This window comes from Chlorocebus sabaeus, chromosome 23 (assembly GCF_047675955.1).
Source record: "Chlorocebus sabaeus isolate Y175 chromosome 23, mChlSab1.0.hap1, whole genome shotgun sequence".
NCBI lineage: Eukaryota > Metazoa > Chordata > Mammalia > Primates > Cercopithecidae > Chlorocebus > Chlorocebus sabaeus.
In genome coordinates this window covers 53,535,527-53,555,807 of record NC_132926.1, presented here as the reverse complement: position 1 = coordinate 53,555,807, position 20,281 = coordinate 53,535,527, and the positions used below count along the sequence as shown (strand labels likewise).

General features: G+C 36.3%; 1 protein-coding gene across 1 annotated transcript in view; it reads right to left on the bottom strand.

Moving 5' to 3' along the window:
• Window positions 1–20,281, bottom strand: part of FBN2 (fibrillin 2) — a 276,282-nt gene that overhangs the window by 194,687 nt on the left and 61,314 nt on the right. Inside the window, exon 6 of the mRNA XM_008014309.3 lies at window positions 6,010–6,207. Coding sequence (XP_008012500.3) covers window positions 6,010–6,207 — 198 coding nt within the window. The remainder of the gene's footprint in view (window positions 1–6,009; window positions 6,208–20,281) is intronic.

The following is a 20,281-nucleotide window of genomic DNA, read 5'->3' as shown; positions in this document are numbered from 1 at the left end:
CAAATTAGAACTCAGTATTAAGAAACTCAGTCAAAACCACACAATTTCATGGAAATTGAACAACCTGCTCCTGAATGACTCCTGGGCAAATATTGAAAGTAAGGCAGAAATCAAGAAGTTCTTTGAAATTAATGAGAACAAAGGGACAACATATAAGAATCTCTGGGACACAGCTAAAGCAGTGTTAAGAACAAAATTTATATTACTAAATGCCCACATCAGAAAGCTAGAAAGATCTCAAATTAACACCCTAACATCACAATTAAAAGAGCTAGAAAGGCAAGAGCAAACTAATCCAAAAGCTAGCAGAAGACAAGAAATAACTAAGATTAGAGAAGAGTTGAAGGAGTTAGAGACAAGAAAAACTCTCCAAAAAAAGGAGCTGGTGTTTTGAAAAAATTAATGAAATTGATAGACTGCTAACTAGACTAATAAAGAAGAAGAGACAGAAGAATCAAATAGACACAATAAAAAATGATACAGGGGATATCACCACTGACCCCACAGAAATACAAACTACCATCAGAGAATACTATAAACATCTCTAGATAAATAAACTAGAAAATCTAGTAGAAATGGATAAATTCCTGGATGCATACACCCTACCAAGACTAAACCAGGAAGAAGTTGAAACCCTGAATACACCACCAACAAGCTCTGAAATTGAGGCAATAACTAATAGCCTCCCAACCAAAAAAAGCTCAGGACCAGACGGATTCAAGCTGAATTCTACAAGAAATACAAAGAGGAGCTGGTACCATTCCTTCTGAAACTTCCAAACAATTGAAAATAAGGGACTCCTCCCTAACTCATTTTATGAAGCCAGAATCATCCTGATACCAAAACCTGGCAGAGACACAACAACAACAACAACAACAACAACAACAACAACAAACTTGCTAAAACAACAACAACAAATTGTGAAAATCTTCAATAAAATACTGGCAAACTGAATCCAGCAGCACATCAAAAAACTTATCCACCACCATCAAGTCAGCTTCATGATGCAAAGCTGGTTGAATGGTTCAACATACACAAATCAATAAATGTAATCCATCACATAAACAGAACCAAAGACAAAAACCACATGATTATCTTAATAGATGCAGAAAACACTTTCGATAAAATTCAACATCCCTTCATGTTAAAAACTCTCAGTAAACCAGGTATTGATGGAACATATCTCAAAATAGTAAGAGCTAGTTATGGCAAACCCACAGCCAATATCATAGTGAATGGGCAAAAGCTGGAAGCATTCCCTTTGAAAACCGGCACAAGACAAGGATCCCCTCTCTCACCACTCCTATTCAACATAGTATTGAAAGTTCTGGCCAGGGCAATCAGGCAAGAGAAAGAAATAAAGGGGATTCAAATAGGAAGAGAGGAAGTCAAATTGTATCTGTTTGCAAATGACATGATTGTATATTTAGAAAACTGCATTGTCTCAGCCCCAAATCTCCTTAAGCTGTCTCAGGATACAAAATCAGTGTGCAAAAATCATAAGCATTCCTATACACCAATAATAGACAAACAGAGCCAAATCATGAGTGAAATCCCATTCACAATTGCTACAAAGAGAATAAAATACCTAGGAATACAACTTACGAGGGATATGAAAGGCCTCTTAAAGGAGAATTACAAACCACTGCTCAAGGAAATAACAGAGGACACAAACAATGGAAAAACATTCAGTCCTCATGGATAGGAAGAATCAATATTGTGAAAATGGCCATACTATCCAACGTAATTTATAGATCAGTGCTATTCCCATTGAACTACTACTGACATTCTTCACAGAATTAGAAAAAACTACTTTAAATTTCACATGGAATCAAAGGCCCGGTAGAGCCAAGACAATCCTAAGCAAAAAGAACAAAGCTGGATGCATCACGCTACCTGATTTCAAACTATACTACAAGGCTACAGTAACCAAAACAGCATAGTACTGGAACCAAAACAGACATATAGACCAACGGAGCAAAATAGAGACCTCAGAAATAACACTACACATCTAGAACCATGTGATCTTCAACAAACCTGACAAAAACAAGCAATGGGGAAAGGATCTCCTAATTAGTAAATGGTACTGAGAAAACTGGCTAGCCATATGCAGCAAATTGAAACTGGACTCCTTCCTTATACCTTATACAAAAATCAAGATGGATTAAAGACTTAAATGTAAAATCCAAAACCATAATAACCCTAGAAGAAAACCTAAGTAATACCATTCAGGACATAGCCATGGGGAGAGACTTCATGACAAAAATGCCAAAAGCAATTGCAACAAAAGCCAAAATTGACAAACGTGATTGAATTAGGCTAAAGAGCTTTTGCACAGCAAAAGTAACTATGATGAGAGTGAACAGGTAATCTACAGAATGGGAGAAAATTTTTGCAATCTACCCATCTGACAGAGGTCTAATATCCGGAATTTATAAGGAACTTAAACATATTTACAAGAAAAAGACAAACAACCTCCTCAAAAAGTGGGCAAAGGATATGAACAGACACTTCTCAAAAGAAGGCATTTATGTGGCCAACAAACATATGAAAAAAGTTCATCATCACTGATCATCAGATAAATGCAAATCAAAACCACAATGAGATACCATCTCACACTATTCAGAATGATGATTATTAAAAAGTCAGAAGACAGAAGATGCTGGCAAGGCTGTAGAGAAACAGGAATGCTTTTACACTGTTGGTGGAAATATAAATTAGTTCAACCATTGTGGAAGACAGTATGGCGATTCCTCAAGGGTCTTGAACCAGAAATACCATTTGACCCAGCAATCCCATTAGTGGGTGTATACCCAGTGAATTATAAATCATTCTACTATAAAGACACATGCCCACATATGTTTACTGCAGCACTATTTACAATAGAAAAGCCATGGAACCAACCCAAATGCCCACCAATGACAGACTGGATAAAGAAAATGTGGTACATATACACCATGGAATACGATGCAGTCATAAAAAAGGATGATTTCATGTCCTTTGCTGGGACATGGATGAAGCTGGAAGCCATCATCCTCTGCAAACTAACACAGGAACAGAAAACCAAACACCACATGTTCTCACTCAAAAGTAGAAGTTGAACATTGAACACATGTGGACACAGAGAGGGGAATAACACACACTAGGGCCTGTTGTGGGGTGTGGGAAGGGAACTTAGAGGATGGGTCAATAGGTGTGGCAAACCACCATGGCACACATATACTCCTGTAACAAACCTGCACGTTCTGTACATCTATTCTTTTCTTTTTTTAATAAGAAATAAAGAAAAAACAAATAAATAAAATAAAATTACTATTTTCTCACAGCTTAATTCTTTAAGTATTATCACAATTTCCTGTTGTCCCTCATTTTCCACAGCTACCCTGTTTATTACAAGAGCATGTTTCATTCACAACTAATTGCATCAGTTACAGGATATCATTATCCTCAGAATTTCAAAAGAACCATGATTTAGAGCTAGTGTTAAGCTATTTACAGTTATCCACATACTTGAAATTTATTTTTAACTCTATAAAACTTTTCAATCATCCTATATAAAAGATCACTATTATTTTTAATGACATATATGTACCATGTTTTAATGTGTTATTTTTTCATGCCCCATCTCTTCCAAATTAATCTGGCATAAGTATTCAGGAAACAGTCTAGGAATTTAAAGGGAAAAAATGAAATCACAGTAAGATGTCTTAAAATAGCCTGAACTATGGATTAGTATTTAATTGAGAACTTTCTGACCATGCCACGATTTTGAAATAAAGCAGAACTTTTCAACGTGCTTTTCCAGACATTTTAATCATGTGGCAAATTTCATTTCGTTCCTGTCACTTTGTTAATTCCTTAGATTTTTAGGCAAATGGAGCCTGAAACTTATCTTTGTTGCATAAACAAAATCAAATAAGTAATCCTTCAGACATTACTACAGCCTAAAGGACATTCAGAAAGTTCGAGATCAGATGACACATTTTTTATAATTGTGTTTAGGAAAAAACTAGGCCTCTGACAAAGTATGAAAGTAAAAAAGCATAAGTATAAATACAGAACATGAGGAAAGTCAATAATTTGGAATGTTTTGGTTGAAGTTAAAGGCTTTTCTTACCCTGAACTGTTTCTTTCTCTCAAATAGTGGGTTTTGGAAGTATTTCAATCTTAATGTCATTTATTAATTCAAAAAGTATTTGCTGAGCTTCTACTATATATATTACGCACTGTTCTAGATGTCTGAGACATCAGTGAATAAGTGAAAAAGATTTCTGCACTCATACTGCTTACATTCTAGCCAAGAGAGAATTAAAAACAACAAAGAAAATCAGTATGTTAGAAGGTAATAAACAAAAATTAGTACTACAGTAAATCCAGTCATTATTAAACTAGCAAATCAATATAGTATTTTATTTTTAGTAATAATCTATATCCACTATATAAATTACATGATAATCTACATACTAAGATTTAGTAAAGACTATATGGAGCACAGTAAAGACAGATAGAATATAATATAGAATATCTTCCTATAGAAGAAATTGCTGCACTATCAGGAACTCTACATAATCAGTCTAATATTCATACCAAAACATATAGAATTTTACTATCCATGGTAAACAACAGATTGAAAATGGCATTTGACTCAATTTTCATCATTAAGGCCTGAACTGTGTTCATCACTGAAAAGAACTATTCTAAGTCCACAGCCTACATAAGTGAGTTTTCATATGTGATTAAATATAAAGTTGGTAAACTTTTGAGTTATATAGTCATCCCCTGGGTATCTCCGTAGTTCTGATTCAAAACAATTTTAGAAATAGACCATTTTAAAAGTATACCTTTTATAAAACTACAACACTAGCACAACTCTGTGGATGCTGCTGTCAGAGACACATGTACAAAATTTTGCAGAGCACTCACATTTTATTACTCAATGAACTAAAGTTACGTATGCGCTCCCCAAGCTATAATTCTCGTTTGAGATTTAGGACACTGGACAGACTTTCTACAATATAAGATTTGTACAGGCCCAATAGATAACATCTTCACTTGTGACAGAGCTTACTAACATCAATTTGAAAGACTTTGGATCTAAGTTTGTACATGTTTTAATTACAGAAAATAACTCTAACTCTCCAAGTCTCAAATATGAATATTATTTCTGTGAATGATACAAAAATCATTTATATTTTCCTGTGATCTTACTGCTATGCAATATGAAGGCTACCGCCATTTGAGAAGTCATTAAAGAGACCATTTCTGAGCTCTAAAAATGGATTTAAGACATACAATATCAGAGAAGTTGCTAGAAAAAGGTAAGAATTGCGGCAGCTGAAAATTAATTAAAATAATTAACCAGCAAATAGGTAACAATGTTTGGCTACTTGGATCGTAGTCTACTAAGGTAGTATCCTCAGGGCCTCGATCTGGCCCTAACATAGAAATCAGTGTCATGAACGTAGTTAGGGAGTGTCAAAACCCAGAGATTACAATCAATCCAGGTTACAAACTGTGTAATAACTGCAATCATGGACAGAGTTCACATTTTGTCTTTGAAGACACTATTCATAATGACAGAGGGCAAACATTAGGTGGTTTTCTTCTCCTTGTTACTTGGGTTCAGGTTCTCATAACTTGAATGAGACAAGGAGAGAAAAAATAGGGTTTTCCTGGGTATTTGCATGTGTATAGTTCAGGGAGGAGTCATGCCATCTAGATGAAAATAGAGTGGTTCATCCTCTGATTGTATTAAATATTTTACACTGTATTATTACATTTCCCCCAATTCTTCATCTCTTTCTCTTCTCCACGAATATCAAGAGTTGAAACAATTATTTATTAGGTGGCTAAAAGACAAACCTTCTCTGGTCAGGCTTGTTAACGAGGCCACTCTTGGAAATCGGTACTCTGTTAAAAGCTACCATCCACAGTGCCAGATTCTCCAACTCCAGTAAAAAGAGAAGTGGCATGTCTGCGATGGTGTTCACAGGCAGACGGCTGACTCACCTTGGCAAGCTCCAGTACGGATGTTGGGGATGAAACCCCGCCGGCAGGGCTGAGGCTGGGCTGGACACATCTCACAGGGATGGCCCCACGCCCGTCCAATGGTGGCACAGCACAGAGTCTTCGTGCAGACAATGCCTGTCAGCTGCCCTTGGCACATCTGGTTGTTGACCTGAGTGAAACACGGGCCTGTCCTGTAATCTGGAATGTGAGAGAAGAAAGAGAGACAGATTTTACGTTCATATACTAACCTTATACTAGTGCCTCCGAATGCATAAAACAGAGACTATTTCTTCTGACCAAAGTGTCCAAAGACAAAAGGCTAGAGAGTTTCATGTTAAAAATTCATAATTTTCCAATCATGAAAAGTACCTTAAGAGATTTCAATGTGTTCTACACTAGACACTGTAAATGGGTGGCTCAGGGCTGTGTCTGGGATACAGATGTGTCTTCTTGGCCTGAATAATGCTTTTACAGAATTTAAATTAGTAGTCAACATTGTAAACTTGGGAAATTCCACATGAAATTTGTATTTCTGGCTTTTCTTGAAAAATTGGAAGTTCTGATCATGCTAGACCTGCCATGCCACACGGCACTGGTGGGATGAAGTGTGTTTTCTCCAGGACACCACAGCCCCAGTCACCCACTAAGTCCCAGCTCAGTACATTCACTGATGCTCCCTTCCTGGGCCGTGAAGCCATCAGCATTAATGACTCCTCTTTACTTAGCAGAGATTTTCTTTTCTGATGAGGTGAACAAGAGTTTAGCAAATTAAAATGAATCAATGAAGATATGCTTCTTCCATATCACATATATTTGGGCAGTCTAAACTGCCTATAAATATTCAGTTCTAACAATCTGATTTCTGTTTCCGTGTCAGTCAGTTTAGTTCTACGAGTAGCCAAGTTAGGAAGACCTCATGAATAGGCACATAGTCATGCATTCTTTACGGGTAAGTTAATATTATATGATCGCTCCTCTCTAGCAGGTGATTGTACATTGTCCAACTCTGTTACGGTGATAACAAAAGCCTTAGCAAATGTACGGCATGTGTGATACATAGGCAAATTCTTCTATGAATATTAAGTCAATTTAGATCCCTGCCTCTCGAGGTTTCTATGGACCAGCAGCATCAGTACCGCTTTGGGACTGGGTAAAAAATGCAGACTCAAGCCCTACCCCTGACCCACTAACCCGGGTTCTGCATTTTCAACAAGACAGGGCATTAATATGCACCTGGGAGGTTCAGAGGGGCTGATTTAGACTGCAGGCAGTTTGAAAGTTAGTACTGGGTATTTCTACTCTATCCTGCTTTCTTCTAGGATTTACTTCAGTGAATTTTGGATGATCGGTAAAACAGAAAGGAATCATGAACTAAATAATTTTAAATTTCAGCTTTTTTGTTGTTGCTGTTTTGAGAGATACAAGAAATCAGAGAAAGGTCAGTTTTCTGAGGATTGACCAATGCAATTATTCTCATTTGCTATAAAACACAACAGAAGTACGTGAAAAAGTTGTGTGTTTTTCCTTACACACAGGGATTATATCAATGCAGTTTATTAATCCTTGGGAATATAAAATACCACTCAGGCTTCTTGATAAGGTCTACCACAAATGATATTATTCGACTCCAAGGGGAAAGCTACACAGATTTAATTCAGAGATTTATGAGAACAAAACTATCTGACATTTAAAGAAGGAAGAGTCAATAATGTTGGTATAATTTTCATGAAAAGCTGTTTCTAGGAAAATCAAACTTGGATATAATTTAACATTCAAAATGCTAAGCTAGGAAGCCTTAGATACCATATAAATGCTGCAGTACAACAACCAAACCCCTATAACCACAAAAAACTTCAATTTGCTTTCAAGAAGAATGAGGCTATCTCCAATAGAAGCAAAGAACAGTTTAAAAGTTCAATACAAAGAAACAAAATGGAGAATAGGTAATTTTTTGGCAAGCCATTTTAACATTGTTACTCTGCAGCTGAACTTCAACAAAAATAGCTCATTTTAATCCCTCGCATAAGAACAACAGATGTGCTGGCTGCAAGTCTCATTTTTGAAAAAGATCTTTGGAGTATATGTGAAGATATGTCAACCTTATAAATATGCACACTTCTTATACTGCAAATTGTCAGGTGGCAAACTTTTAAAATCTATCCTGTTGTCCTTCAGACATAAATATTTTGCCATTTTAAACAAATACTAAATTCCTAATTATAAGTTATATCAAGTTCTGAACACGTGGGGAAAAGTCTATTATTTTTGCAAAAAAAAATATAAAAACACATATTGTTTTTAGATTGATGTGCGAATACCCATGTTCACATTCTATGCACTTTTAGGATTCCCAGAACAAAGTCTGCAGAGTCTCCCTCATAACCAAATCCATAAATAAACCAACTTGTCAGTAGATTCATTCCCTTAACTACACCTTAAAATTACGTCCTCTCAGTACGGTCTCTGTGGAGAAGGGGAGTATCTGGACAAGGACAGCTGTTTGTCCTCTGCAAATGACCTTTCTTGTTGAAGTCACTAATTAAGGCAGCCTTCCCCTTGGCAGGAATAGAGTTGACCATTTCTTATTTGTTTTGCTTACATTTTACTCCTTACAAAATATGTTGAACCTATGTTTGTTTTTTGTTGTTGTTTTGTTGTTGTTGTTGTTTTTGTTGTGTTTGAGAGGGAGTCTTGCTCTGTCGCCCAGGCTGGAGTGCAGTGGCGCGATCTCGGCTCACTACAAGCTCCACCTCCCAGGTTCATGCCATTCTCCTGCCTTAGCCTCCTGAGTAGCTGGGACTACAGGCTCCCACCACCTCGCCCGGCTAATTTTTTGTATTTTTAGTGGAGCCGGGGTTTCACCGTGTTAGTCAGGATGGTGAACTTATGTTTGTGTATTATGACAATTTGCTTTCTGGTTAGTAACTAAATACTTTAAAATTTAAACTTACAATCTTATCCACTAATTCAAGAATTACTATCATGTAAAATAAGAACAAATACTAGATACTGTAGTAGCATTTAAATTTCCTGATAGGGTTAAAACGTCCTGTCCCAAACTCTACCTGCAGTTTAATTATGGACAAAAGAGTCCTTAAAAGACCTTAATTAATTTTGATTGGCCATGCATTCTCTTCATAAAAGTTGCACTGTGGGAAAAACACTGATGTATATCATGCTAACCATTCATAGTCACATGCATATTTGCAGCGTGTTAACTAAGTGTAAAAGGGAAAAACTGCTTATCACTTAGTATGTTGGAACTAGTGACCTATAAACAGTTATGTTCCACATTATGATGTGACCAAGAAAATTTTGTTAAAAATTAGGCTGTGAAACACAAATGTTGCTAGTTTGACTTTCTAATATCTAAGTGCAACAAGGCATGTTAATTTGCTTATGCAATTTCCCTTTTCATCCATATTAAACAATTAGTGCAGTTAGCAAACTCATTAAAAACTTTGGCTGCCATTGTTTTGCTTTTTCAAATAACTATAGGAAAGTGTAATTTACTTACATAATTCACCTGTTTTAAGTGTGAAATTCAGTGGTTTTTAGTAAATGTATTGAATTAAGCAACCATCACCACAATCCAGTTTTAGAACATTTTCATCACCCAAAAAGAACTTGTGTCCATTCCCCGTTCCAGCCTCCATGAGCCACTAATCTAGTTTCTGTGACTATAAATTTTATTTCTCTGGACAATTAATGTAAGTGAAATCATACAACGCGTGGTCTTTTTTTGTCTTGCGTCTTTCACCTAGCATAGTTCATCAGGACCATACAGTAGGCATGGATCAGTACTTCATTTCTTCTAATTGCTGAGTAAATTTCCGTTGTATGGCTATACCACATCTGTTAACTAGTCTGTGGCCATCTGGGTTGTTTTTACTTTTGGGATATTATAAATTATGATGCAATGAACATTTGCATGAAAGTCTTGGTGTGGATACATGTTTTTATTTCTCTTGGTAGTTACTTAAGAGTGAAGCTACTTATTTGACAAATATACATTTAACTTTCTAAGAAACTGTTATTTGACAAATATACATTTAACTGTCTATGAAACTGCCAAATTATTTTCCAGAATAGCAGCACCATTTTATGTTATCCTCAGCAATGTATGAGGGTTCTAGTTCTTCCACATCTTTGTTAATATTTGCTGTTTTCTATCTTTTTTATTATAATCTATGTTCACATTTTACATTAAATAAACACATTTGCTTGGGAATTTTGCTGTAATTTCACAAGTCCTTTTTATATAGAGATGATAAATCATGCTAGAAAACCAAAGTTGAGCATTATTGTTTATAGAAAATGTAAGTTTAGAAAATTAGACATTCTTAAAATAAAATATAATATACTTGCTAAATTCCAAACCACACAGAAAAAATAAAATGCCCTTTTCATAACATGTTGAGATTTGTGATACTTTTTTCTAAATAAAACCACAATTAACCATCTCTTACATTTACCTTTTTGAATTATTTATATACAGTGTTCTGAAGCTTGAGTGTTCTCTTAATTGTATAACTTGGAAATTAGGTCTACAACTGAATTTACTGAGTGACTAGTATATACTAGATATTGTTCTGGTCTCTGGGGCTGTAACAGTGAGGGGAAAAAGGTGAATGAGAAAGAAAGGGGAAAGGAGACATACAGAAGAAAGCGAGGGAAGGGAGCACCAACATCTTTGACCTTTTAGAGTTAATTTACAGTTTGTTGGGGGAAACGGAAAAGGCCAACAGGGCATAAAGTACAAAGGCCCTATGAAAGGGTGGAAGCAAGGTGCACCCAGGGTAGTGTGTGGCTCATATAAGAGAGGAGCTCGGTGAAGCATGAGGCTGGAGAGGAGATCAAGACCATCCTGGCTAACACGGTGAAGCCCCGCCTCTACTAAAAATACAAAAAAAATTAGCTGGGCGTGGTGGTGGGCACCTGTAGTCCCAGTAACTTGGGAGGCTGAGGCAGGAGAATGGTGTGAACCCAGGAAGCAGAGCTTGCAGTGAGCCAAGATCGCGCCACTGCACTCGAGAAAGACTCTGTCTCAAAAAAAAAAAAAAAAAAAAAAAAAAAATCAATGGAGATACAGTTCTTTCTGGCATGGAATGACATGCTTATATTTGTATTCTGAAAAAGATCAATCTGGCTTATGTGTAAAGAACAGACAGAAAGTGTTAAGGATGCTAGGAAATCTTTTAGAAATCCATGATCAAGACACAAGATACAGTGGAACCAGAAATTGCACAGGTGAACAGAGTTTGGAATAAAAATTCCTGAATTCAAAAAATAAATGGGTGGATGTGTTAATGTGGAAGACGAGGAAGAAAGAGATACCAAAAGTAGGATCAGGATTTTAGTTCACTTATGAGGATGGCTGATGGTGTCATTTCCTGATATACTGATAATAGAAGACAATCAGGATTTTAGGTTCATTATTCAACATGTTACACTGAGGTGCTTTTAGCTACCCAATAGGAGACATCCAGTGCAGTTATACAACTTAGAATATATGGATTGAAGATGCACACTAATGAGTCGTGTGAGTTGGGTAGTTTTCAAAGTAATGGGTGTGGATAAAATCCCTTGGAGTGAGAGAATATAGTTAAAACAGAAACGAGTCTAGGATAGAGCCTTGAGGAATTTCAGCATATGCTGGTGGGTTGAAAGAGGATGAGGCCGCTGAGGAAACAGGAAATGGATAGCCAGAGAGATGGGAGAGCAACAGGAGATTATACTCCAACAGGACAAAGTAAGCATATGCTGTAGAAAGGAGGCTCAACAGTACTGAATGCTGCTGAGCAACCAAATAGCAGGAGGCTGGTTCCATGTATCTGCAAGTCATTGGTGATCTTAGCAAGAGATCTTCTGGTGAAGTCATGGAAGTTGCAGTCACGTTGCAGAGAGTTAAGGAAGTGACCAGAGATGAAGAAATAAGACAGTGAGTACAACCAGACAACCTTTGGAGAAGTTTCCTCAAGGTAAAGACAGACAGAGTCTGGTAAGGGGTTTGGGGTTAAGAAAAAAGATTTTTATTGTGACTTTTTCCAGCAACTCTAGGCAGCTGAGCTCATTCAGAGATTAGGGTTCATCCAAGGTTTTGCTTTTATCTGTCAGATGTGGGGGAAAAAAACAGAATGGCAAAGAAGCTCAGGGTAGAATGTTAGCATATTTTGAAATTATAGACCATGGAATCTATGCTGGACAAGGCGGAAAGTAAGAAAAGGACTGCCAGATAAAGAAATGAAAGAAAGCAGTGAGATCAATGGACTAGATGTCCCCATGAGGCCCCATTTGAGATGGGAAAACAGCCAGCGGGACAACAATACATCAGCTGCCCATGTGGCTGCAACATCATTTATGTGACTGTCAGTGGAATGCAGTTACAGTGTACCACTGCATAGACTGTGCCCTGCGTAACTTAGAAGCTTCCCACATACTTTAATGTAAACGTAATTCCCTGGAGTTGTGCAATGGAATGACAATGTTACAGACCTTCTATGCTGTAACTGCAAGTCAGATAACGCCATAAGGTATCATTATCACTTTGGTACAGAAAGGAATTATCTGATCTTGGAAAGTACATTTAAAAATGTAGGATTTCCTATCAATTTGCATGGTTTTTCAACTTAGGCAAGAAGGTATTTATGTTCTTGGTAACTCAAGAAATGCAACATGCAATAAAGTGATCATCTTGTATGGGAGTTACAGACGTAAATATGTAAAATAAAGAATTGTGCAATATGTGTAACTTAATCTGAGGATCCTGGCTAGGAGACTAATTTCTTCGAGTAGTGGAGTTTTTGACACAGCAGTTCTGTTCTTGTTATAAATGAGGTTCCATATATTTCAATGATAAGGTTATAACGAGAATCTAAAATCTCTAATCACAGATATAAACAGAGCAAGCAAAGAAGGCAGTACCCAAAATTATACGGGGTAATAAAAACATTTCCTTCATTTTAGTAAGTTTTGCCCTGGGTGTCTACAGCTCCAGACTTCATGCAGGGTCTAAATCTTTACATTAAATAAACTCAAGTGACTGATATAATTGCCTTCCTTGAGGTTAAGAATCTTTTAACCTCAGAAATTTTAGAATTAAGTACAAAAATGTTTAAGAGAATCAAAGCCATTAAATTAATATTTTTATTTTAATAAATCTGTGCAAATATTATGTACCTGTAATGCTTGAAAACATTTGGCTTATTCCATGAAACCGTCTTTAAAAAAAAAAAAAAAAACAAAACTCTTTTTAATGCACGAGAGACTGCCTTTTAACCACAATTTTAAATAAATTATTGAGTAACTTATTTAGAGTTATGATGATTGTCACTATGCTTATATATATAATTGGATCATTTAAGTAAGCTTCAGGTCTTACAAAATTATAAGTTCGAGTATTTATACATGTAGTTTTTAATTTATTAGCTTTTAGGAGTTGAGTGCATTTTAAGGTGCACAACTGAAGTACCTAAGAAAGTATTTAAGAAAGATATCCGATGTATTTAATAAATAAAACAGTTCAAAGGGCATGGAAGTGTTTCATAAACTAGGTATGAAAATAGAACCAAATATTATTTAAAATCTCTTACAGTGATTACTAAAATCTGTTTAAGACTATAGGCACTTGAAGAGATATTTATCTACTCAGGTTCACAGTGCACTATTTGCAATAACCAAAGACAGAATCAACTCAAGCGTCCACCGACAGATGAATAGATAACAAAATGTGGTATATACATACCAAAAATTACGATTCAGCCTTGGAAAGGAGAAAATTCTGACACACGTTGCAACATGTATGAACTTTGAGCATATTGTGCTGAGCGAAATAAGCCAGTCACAAAAGGGGAAATACTGTATGACTTCACTTACACGAGGTATCCAGAGTAGTCAAATTCATAAAGACAGAAAGTAGAATGGTGGTTGGCAGGGGTTTGGGGTGGGAGGAAGTGCTTGCTGTTTGTTTAAGGGGTAAGGAGATTTCCATTTTACAAGATAAAAACACTTCTGTGGATGGATGAGGGCAATGGGTGCGCAAAAATGTGAATGTACTTCATGCCCTGAACTTAAAAATGATTAAGACAGGCCAGGCGCGGTGGCTCACACCTGTAATTCCAGCATTTTGGGAGGCCGAGGTGGGCAGATCACCTGAGGTCGGGAGTTTGAGACCAGCCTGACCAACACGGAGAAACCCCATCTCTACTAAAAATACAAAATTATCCAGGCGTAGTGGCACATGCCTGTAATCCCAGCTACTCGGGAAGCTGAGGCAGGAGAATTGCTTGAACCCGGGAGGTGAAGGATGCAGTGAACAGAGATCGCACCATTGCACTCCAGCCTGGGTAACAAGAGCAAAACTCCATCTCAAAAGAAAAAAAAAAAAAAAATGATTAAGACAGCAAATTTTATGCAATGTGTGTTTTACCGCATTTTAAAAATAAATATTTAAAAAGCTCTGTGAGTAAGGAGACTTTTGAAACTATGTTTAAATAAAGCAAGCCTGAATATTTAACACAAAAATAAACTTTGAGTATTTTTTGGATGCAGAGTCATCATGGAGGGCGTGGAAACAGTCACGTGTGACACTGACTACGCCCCTTCTGATGGATATTTATATTGTTTTCAATTGATTTCAAGTGCACACAGTGCTACATAGGCACTCTTGAACATACTTATTGACTAGACTTTGGCAAGTTTTTCTGTAATCTAATTCCTGACACTGGAACTGCTGGGTCAACTGTCCAGCTTGAAAACTACTGCAGAAGTGCCCTCTAATTAGATGGCACCCATTTACACTGTCATCAGTAGTGTCCAAGGATGTCTGTACCCTCATGCCCTCTCCAATGCAGAGTAGAGGCAAAGAGTTTAATTTTTATTCATTTAATAGGTAAAAACAATATCTTGTAGAATTGTGACAGCAACTCATTGTCCCCACTTATTGAAAACTAGAAAAATTAACAATGTGGTACATATTACTTTGTAGTAGCCCTTTTAATATACTATATCCTTTTATCCTACGTGCTAAAAGTACTTTTGCCATTTTTACAAATAAATTAAAAGTCACAGATTAAGTAATATATGGAGAATCCCAAAGCTAAAGAAAAGTGAAAGTGAGATTCAACTTTGAGATCCATTTCACTCCAAGTGCTTGTGTGCTTTTACCCCTACACTGTGTTCCTTCACCCCAACACATGGGTTATCTGCATTCTCAGCTTTTGGTAACTTTGCCTTCACCATGCTAATGAGTATTGTCACAACCCCACAGATGCCTCCTCCTGCCTCCCATGGATAACTTCCTAACTCCCAATTAGCGTGCCCAGGTTTGCTTTTCCCCTGGTTTCTCCCAAAGATGAGTCTCCATCTAGCCATGTTACATCAGGGAGAAATTATCTCTGTGCATTGAGAGAAACATCAAAGACTTTCGTTTCTGCAAATAAATGAGTAATTACTTTAATTACCACAGTTGTTTTGTATTTTATTTCTAACTTAATACCATCATGTAATATTTCAGTGGAATGTGGGTTTGGCAAAGAAGGACTGCTTTCACCTTTCTCTGCAGTCTTTCAAAGCACAGGGCTACTGCTGACATCAAAGGGCACTTTAAGAATGAAGAGGCCGTAATGATAATTAGGTGCTGGCCAATGATGCAAACAAAATTGCTATCTTTGATGTCACATTTCATAAGGGTGAAGGCCATCAAAGATGTGGTCCTCAAATTCACGGCCTATAAACCTAAAAGTGCACTCTCCCAAGAGCAAAAAACCAATTAACTTACTTTCAGGACAACAAAAATTGCTGAAGATTAAAAACTAGTAAGATTAGTTAAGCAGAAGGATATTGTCACTTTTGAAGAAGAAAGTTAAAGAGATGAAAATATTTTGACATGTAATAAGCGGGCCAGAGATATAAATGATTAACAAAAAAGATGGATCATAAGCAAGTCAAATTTAAAAGTACCACATTTTATGGTATCTAAGAAAAATCTGTACTATCATTAGGTAGGCCCAAATGTATTTCAGGGAAAAGTGACACGAACTCAGAAAACATTTACCCATTATCAATAAAGTCAGAAATAGAACCAATACAAACAAGGTGCTTGAACAGATCTTATATATCTTTGGTCCAAAAATAATGAGGTCACAAGACTGGATTATGGTGGCTGCCATGAAAATGTTACACACACTTTGCTGACAAAGCCCATGGATTCCATGTACTATTTTCTTACTGAAATGTCTGCCCAAATCAATGCCTCCTGAATGATGTAAGCAGCCAAGTACATGCTACTGAGTCAATCAAACCTAGTAAATGACACCCTTCCGAGGAAACTAATGTGTAATGGGAAAACAAAAACCTCTCTCTATGATTCTGTCCTGACATGTAATTTCCAGTACAACATCTAAGCAAATGTGCTGAGATTCTCCTGGTAAGCCAGCAAATGCCATGTGATTCATTACTGGAGTTGTCGTTACTTAAGAGTTCTAGGGAAATGCTGAAGAACAAGTTAGAAGACCATTAGACCTTAGGACATTCTAAGAGGACACAGGTAGCATCTATCCATAAATCCATTTATGCCCTTTCCCAGTTATTTGCTGCATGAGGAACAGTAATGATCAAGTGGCCCTGCTGGCACTGATGGCCCAGTGGTAGTGGTGGCAGTGGTCTGTAAGGAAGTGAAGCATTCCTGGCTCCTGGAATTAGAACCTTATGCCATACCTGTCTCTTATACATTAGCAGCAGGAGAGGCACAAGAGCAAGGACATCCCCTGGTCTCATCTCAACAGAAAGGTCCTAGTACTGCGTTACCTGCTTTGCAAAATAAAAATGACCTTACTTTATACAGCTGAAAATGTGTTATTATCAAGGAAACCCATATAACCTACTAGTATTGCTAGTGAGAAAATTCATGTCACAGACAAAAATTAAAAGACGAAAGTCTCCTTTAAGTTCAGGAGAGTGAATCCTTTCAATATTTAGACTCAACAGAAGTGCAGAAAAAGGGATGGTCACTGCTTTAAGCTAAATTAGTTGTCTGGAAGTCAGTGGGAATAAATAGGTCACGACATAGAGCCTAGAAACTGGAATATAAATAATATGAATCTCAAATTAAGATTTAAAAAACAGGTAGAGAAGTAATAAATATGTAATTAGAAAAAATATCCTAAGTTTAAATGAAAAATAACTTCACACTTTCAGGTTAGAATGGCTCATGGCATCCTAGACAGAAATGATGATAATAAAAAAGATATACTGAAGGAAAAAGCTTTATGAGATCTCTGAATTTCTCAACTCTGAAAATAAAAGTAAAAAAGAAAAATCCTTCCATTTCCAGAAAGAACTATCTACTTACAAAGATTAAATAGGCTAGCATTCGTTTTCTCCTATGTATCCTGAGAGTTAAAATACAGTGAAATAACATTCACAGGCTATACATTAACTTCTGAGAACAGATTCTTGAAACAAAAGAGCCATGTGATAAGATAAAACTTAATAATAGCCTGAAATGATAACGACAGGAACTGAGAGATAGGAAAAGTATCTGCCATATGAAGACTCATTAGTAAATTATTCCTACAATCTCAATTTGGAACCAGGATAAGTGAATAAGTAAAATGTCTTGGGGTGACATTTTGTACAATTTAGACATTATACAAAAGTTGTAACAGAGGTACAGGTGTTTCAATATATAAGGGTGAAAGATAAGAAGGTAACCACTAGTTCAATGAAGGACACAGAATTTCTTAATTAAAGAAGAGTGGTGAAAGTACATAACTGAAGTATAACTGATTAAACCAAAATGATGATAAAAATGACAAAAGAAAAACCACAAAATATAATGATTTATATACTTACAATGAGGGGAATAAAATAAAATGTACTGAAATCACAATAAATATGAATAAGCTTAGCTTTTAATCAAACAATGAAGTCATCAATAGATCTGACTAAAATAACAAAACTCAGCCCTATCCTGTCTATATTAAAACCATCAGAATAAAATGAGTGGAAAATAAACAGAAGGGTGAAGAAAAACCAAAGAAAATACAAAAGAAAGTGGAAGTAGCAATAATCAACATCAGAATGGAATTCCAAAGGTAATTTCAAAAGTATTAAACTGAGTCAAGAAAGAGTATTATAGGGATTAAAATTAAAATCCATTAAGAGGATGTAAGATTTATCTAACTAAAAAACAGAGTGAAATAAAAAGAGCAAAAACTTTTAGAAATACAAGTCAAATTTGACAGAGCAAGTAGACCAAAAAAAAAAAAAAAAAAAAAAGAACACAATTAAAAAGAGTGTCTTAATAGACAGGTTTACAACTTTGTACCATATAAACAGAGAATGTATATTCTACTTCTGTTTTCATGGAACCTTTAGCTTCACAGGGGATCAAGTGTTTAGTCACAGCACACCATTATTACAATGAGATTCAACAGATCCCTGAGGTTTCTACAGAATATTTTGTCTTTCAGTGTGAAAACGGGAAACTTTCCAGTCTATGCATAGAAAGTTTTTAACTAATGTGGTTGATGACTTATCACCAGAAAAAACACCCTGTGCTCTCTTTTTAAAAAGCATCAAAAACAGCTTTTCAACTGCAGAATATGTGGCATGACATTGACCACTGTAGCAGTTATAAAATCTCACACTAATGTGGGTTGTTTTTTTTAATCATATATAGTAGCTGTGTGATCCAAAACAGTAGCCACTAGTCACATGTGGTTTTCTAAATTTAAACTTAAAATTTAAATTCCATAAAGTAAACATTCAGTTTCCCAGTCACACTAGCCACATGTCAAGTGGTCAAGAGCCACATGCGGTTAGTGGCTACTGTCCTGGACGGCACAAAGAGCATTTCCATCATCCCAGAAAGTTCTTTCAATGCATATTGGAGTAGTTGTCTCCCAATGCCACAGAGAAATGGAGAATATCACAGCATTTGGTGTAGAGGCAATGATTCTTTAAGGAGTTATGTTTGAAACTGGGTAGATTTGGACAGAAACTGCAATACAATTAAAAAGCATTCTGGAATTACAAGTTGGCTAGCACCATAAAACACTTAAAGAAAGTTTTAGAGACAATCTGCTATAATGACTTCTTTTATTATTATTTGTTATATACATATATATACCAACCATGAAGTTTGTGTAGTACTTTATATCCATCATTTTACTTAATCTGTACTATAACTGTATTTGGTCAGGATGAATAGCTTTCCTCCACAAATTATGACAGTAGGCTTAGACAGGTTAAATAAAATTATTCAAAGTCACACAGATGATGCATAACAGACCCAGAGTCTGAAGTACAAGTGTATCTGACACCAAAATCCAAGCTCTTAACCATCTCGCTCTGCCATCTCCCAGCGGCATGGATCATCATGGTGTGAAGGGGCTTGGGGGAGTTTATCCGTGTTTGATCAATAGTTCTTGCACTGAATTAAATGTTCTTTTCTGTACTCATTTATCCCTTCTCTTGTTTTAAGACTGCAACCCTTTCATTCAGTTGATAAATTAGCCTAGTCTATTCAATGCTTTGCTGGCCACTTTGATATAACCTCTAAATAGAGCCACGACATCTCAGATTGCTGAATGTTTTCCTGGATTCAGGCCTTTCACTTCTTGTGTGCAAGTACTTCTCAGCTATGGAAATTCTCTTCAGTAGGTACTCATGGCATTACAGCCCAAGCCACTTCAAATCTTATCAGCATTTAGCTTCTCTTCTCTGAGTGGATGAACTATGAATAAGTGTTTCTGCAATGCTGAGGGAGGTTGCAGTGGTGCTGTTGGACTTGACAAGTGTCTAAGAAGCTAGACACACACTACCTATGGAAGGTAAACTCTAATTGTTCAGCAAAGTTCCAATATAATCTGCAGTGCTGGGTAGGCATTGGGCTTTGTTATCAGCTTTTAAAAAGTCATCCAGCTCATCCTAGATGAGGCATGTATACAAGCATTTTCAGAAATGTAAAGTATTATGTAAGCTTTTCTGTTAGTAACCTTTAGACGTGGACCACCTTAGAAACTGTTTGATCTGATTATGTGATTTAACAGATATGGAAATAAAATCCAGAAAGTTTCAGCAACTGGCCCCAAGTCAAAACGAGTTGACATAACTGCTTAGGGTTCTTGACTAATTCTCCTGTAGCACACAACATAAAATGTAATTAAATGCCTACAACTGATGAATCTGATATGTCAAGGTCTTTTCAGGACAAAATGCACCTGCTGAGTTTAGATCCAGAAATATAGTCTAACTCAGTATTTCCCAA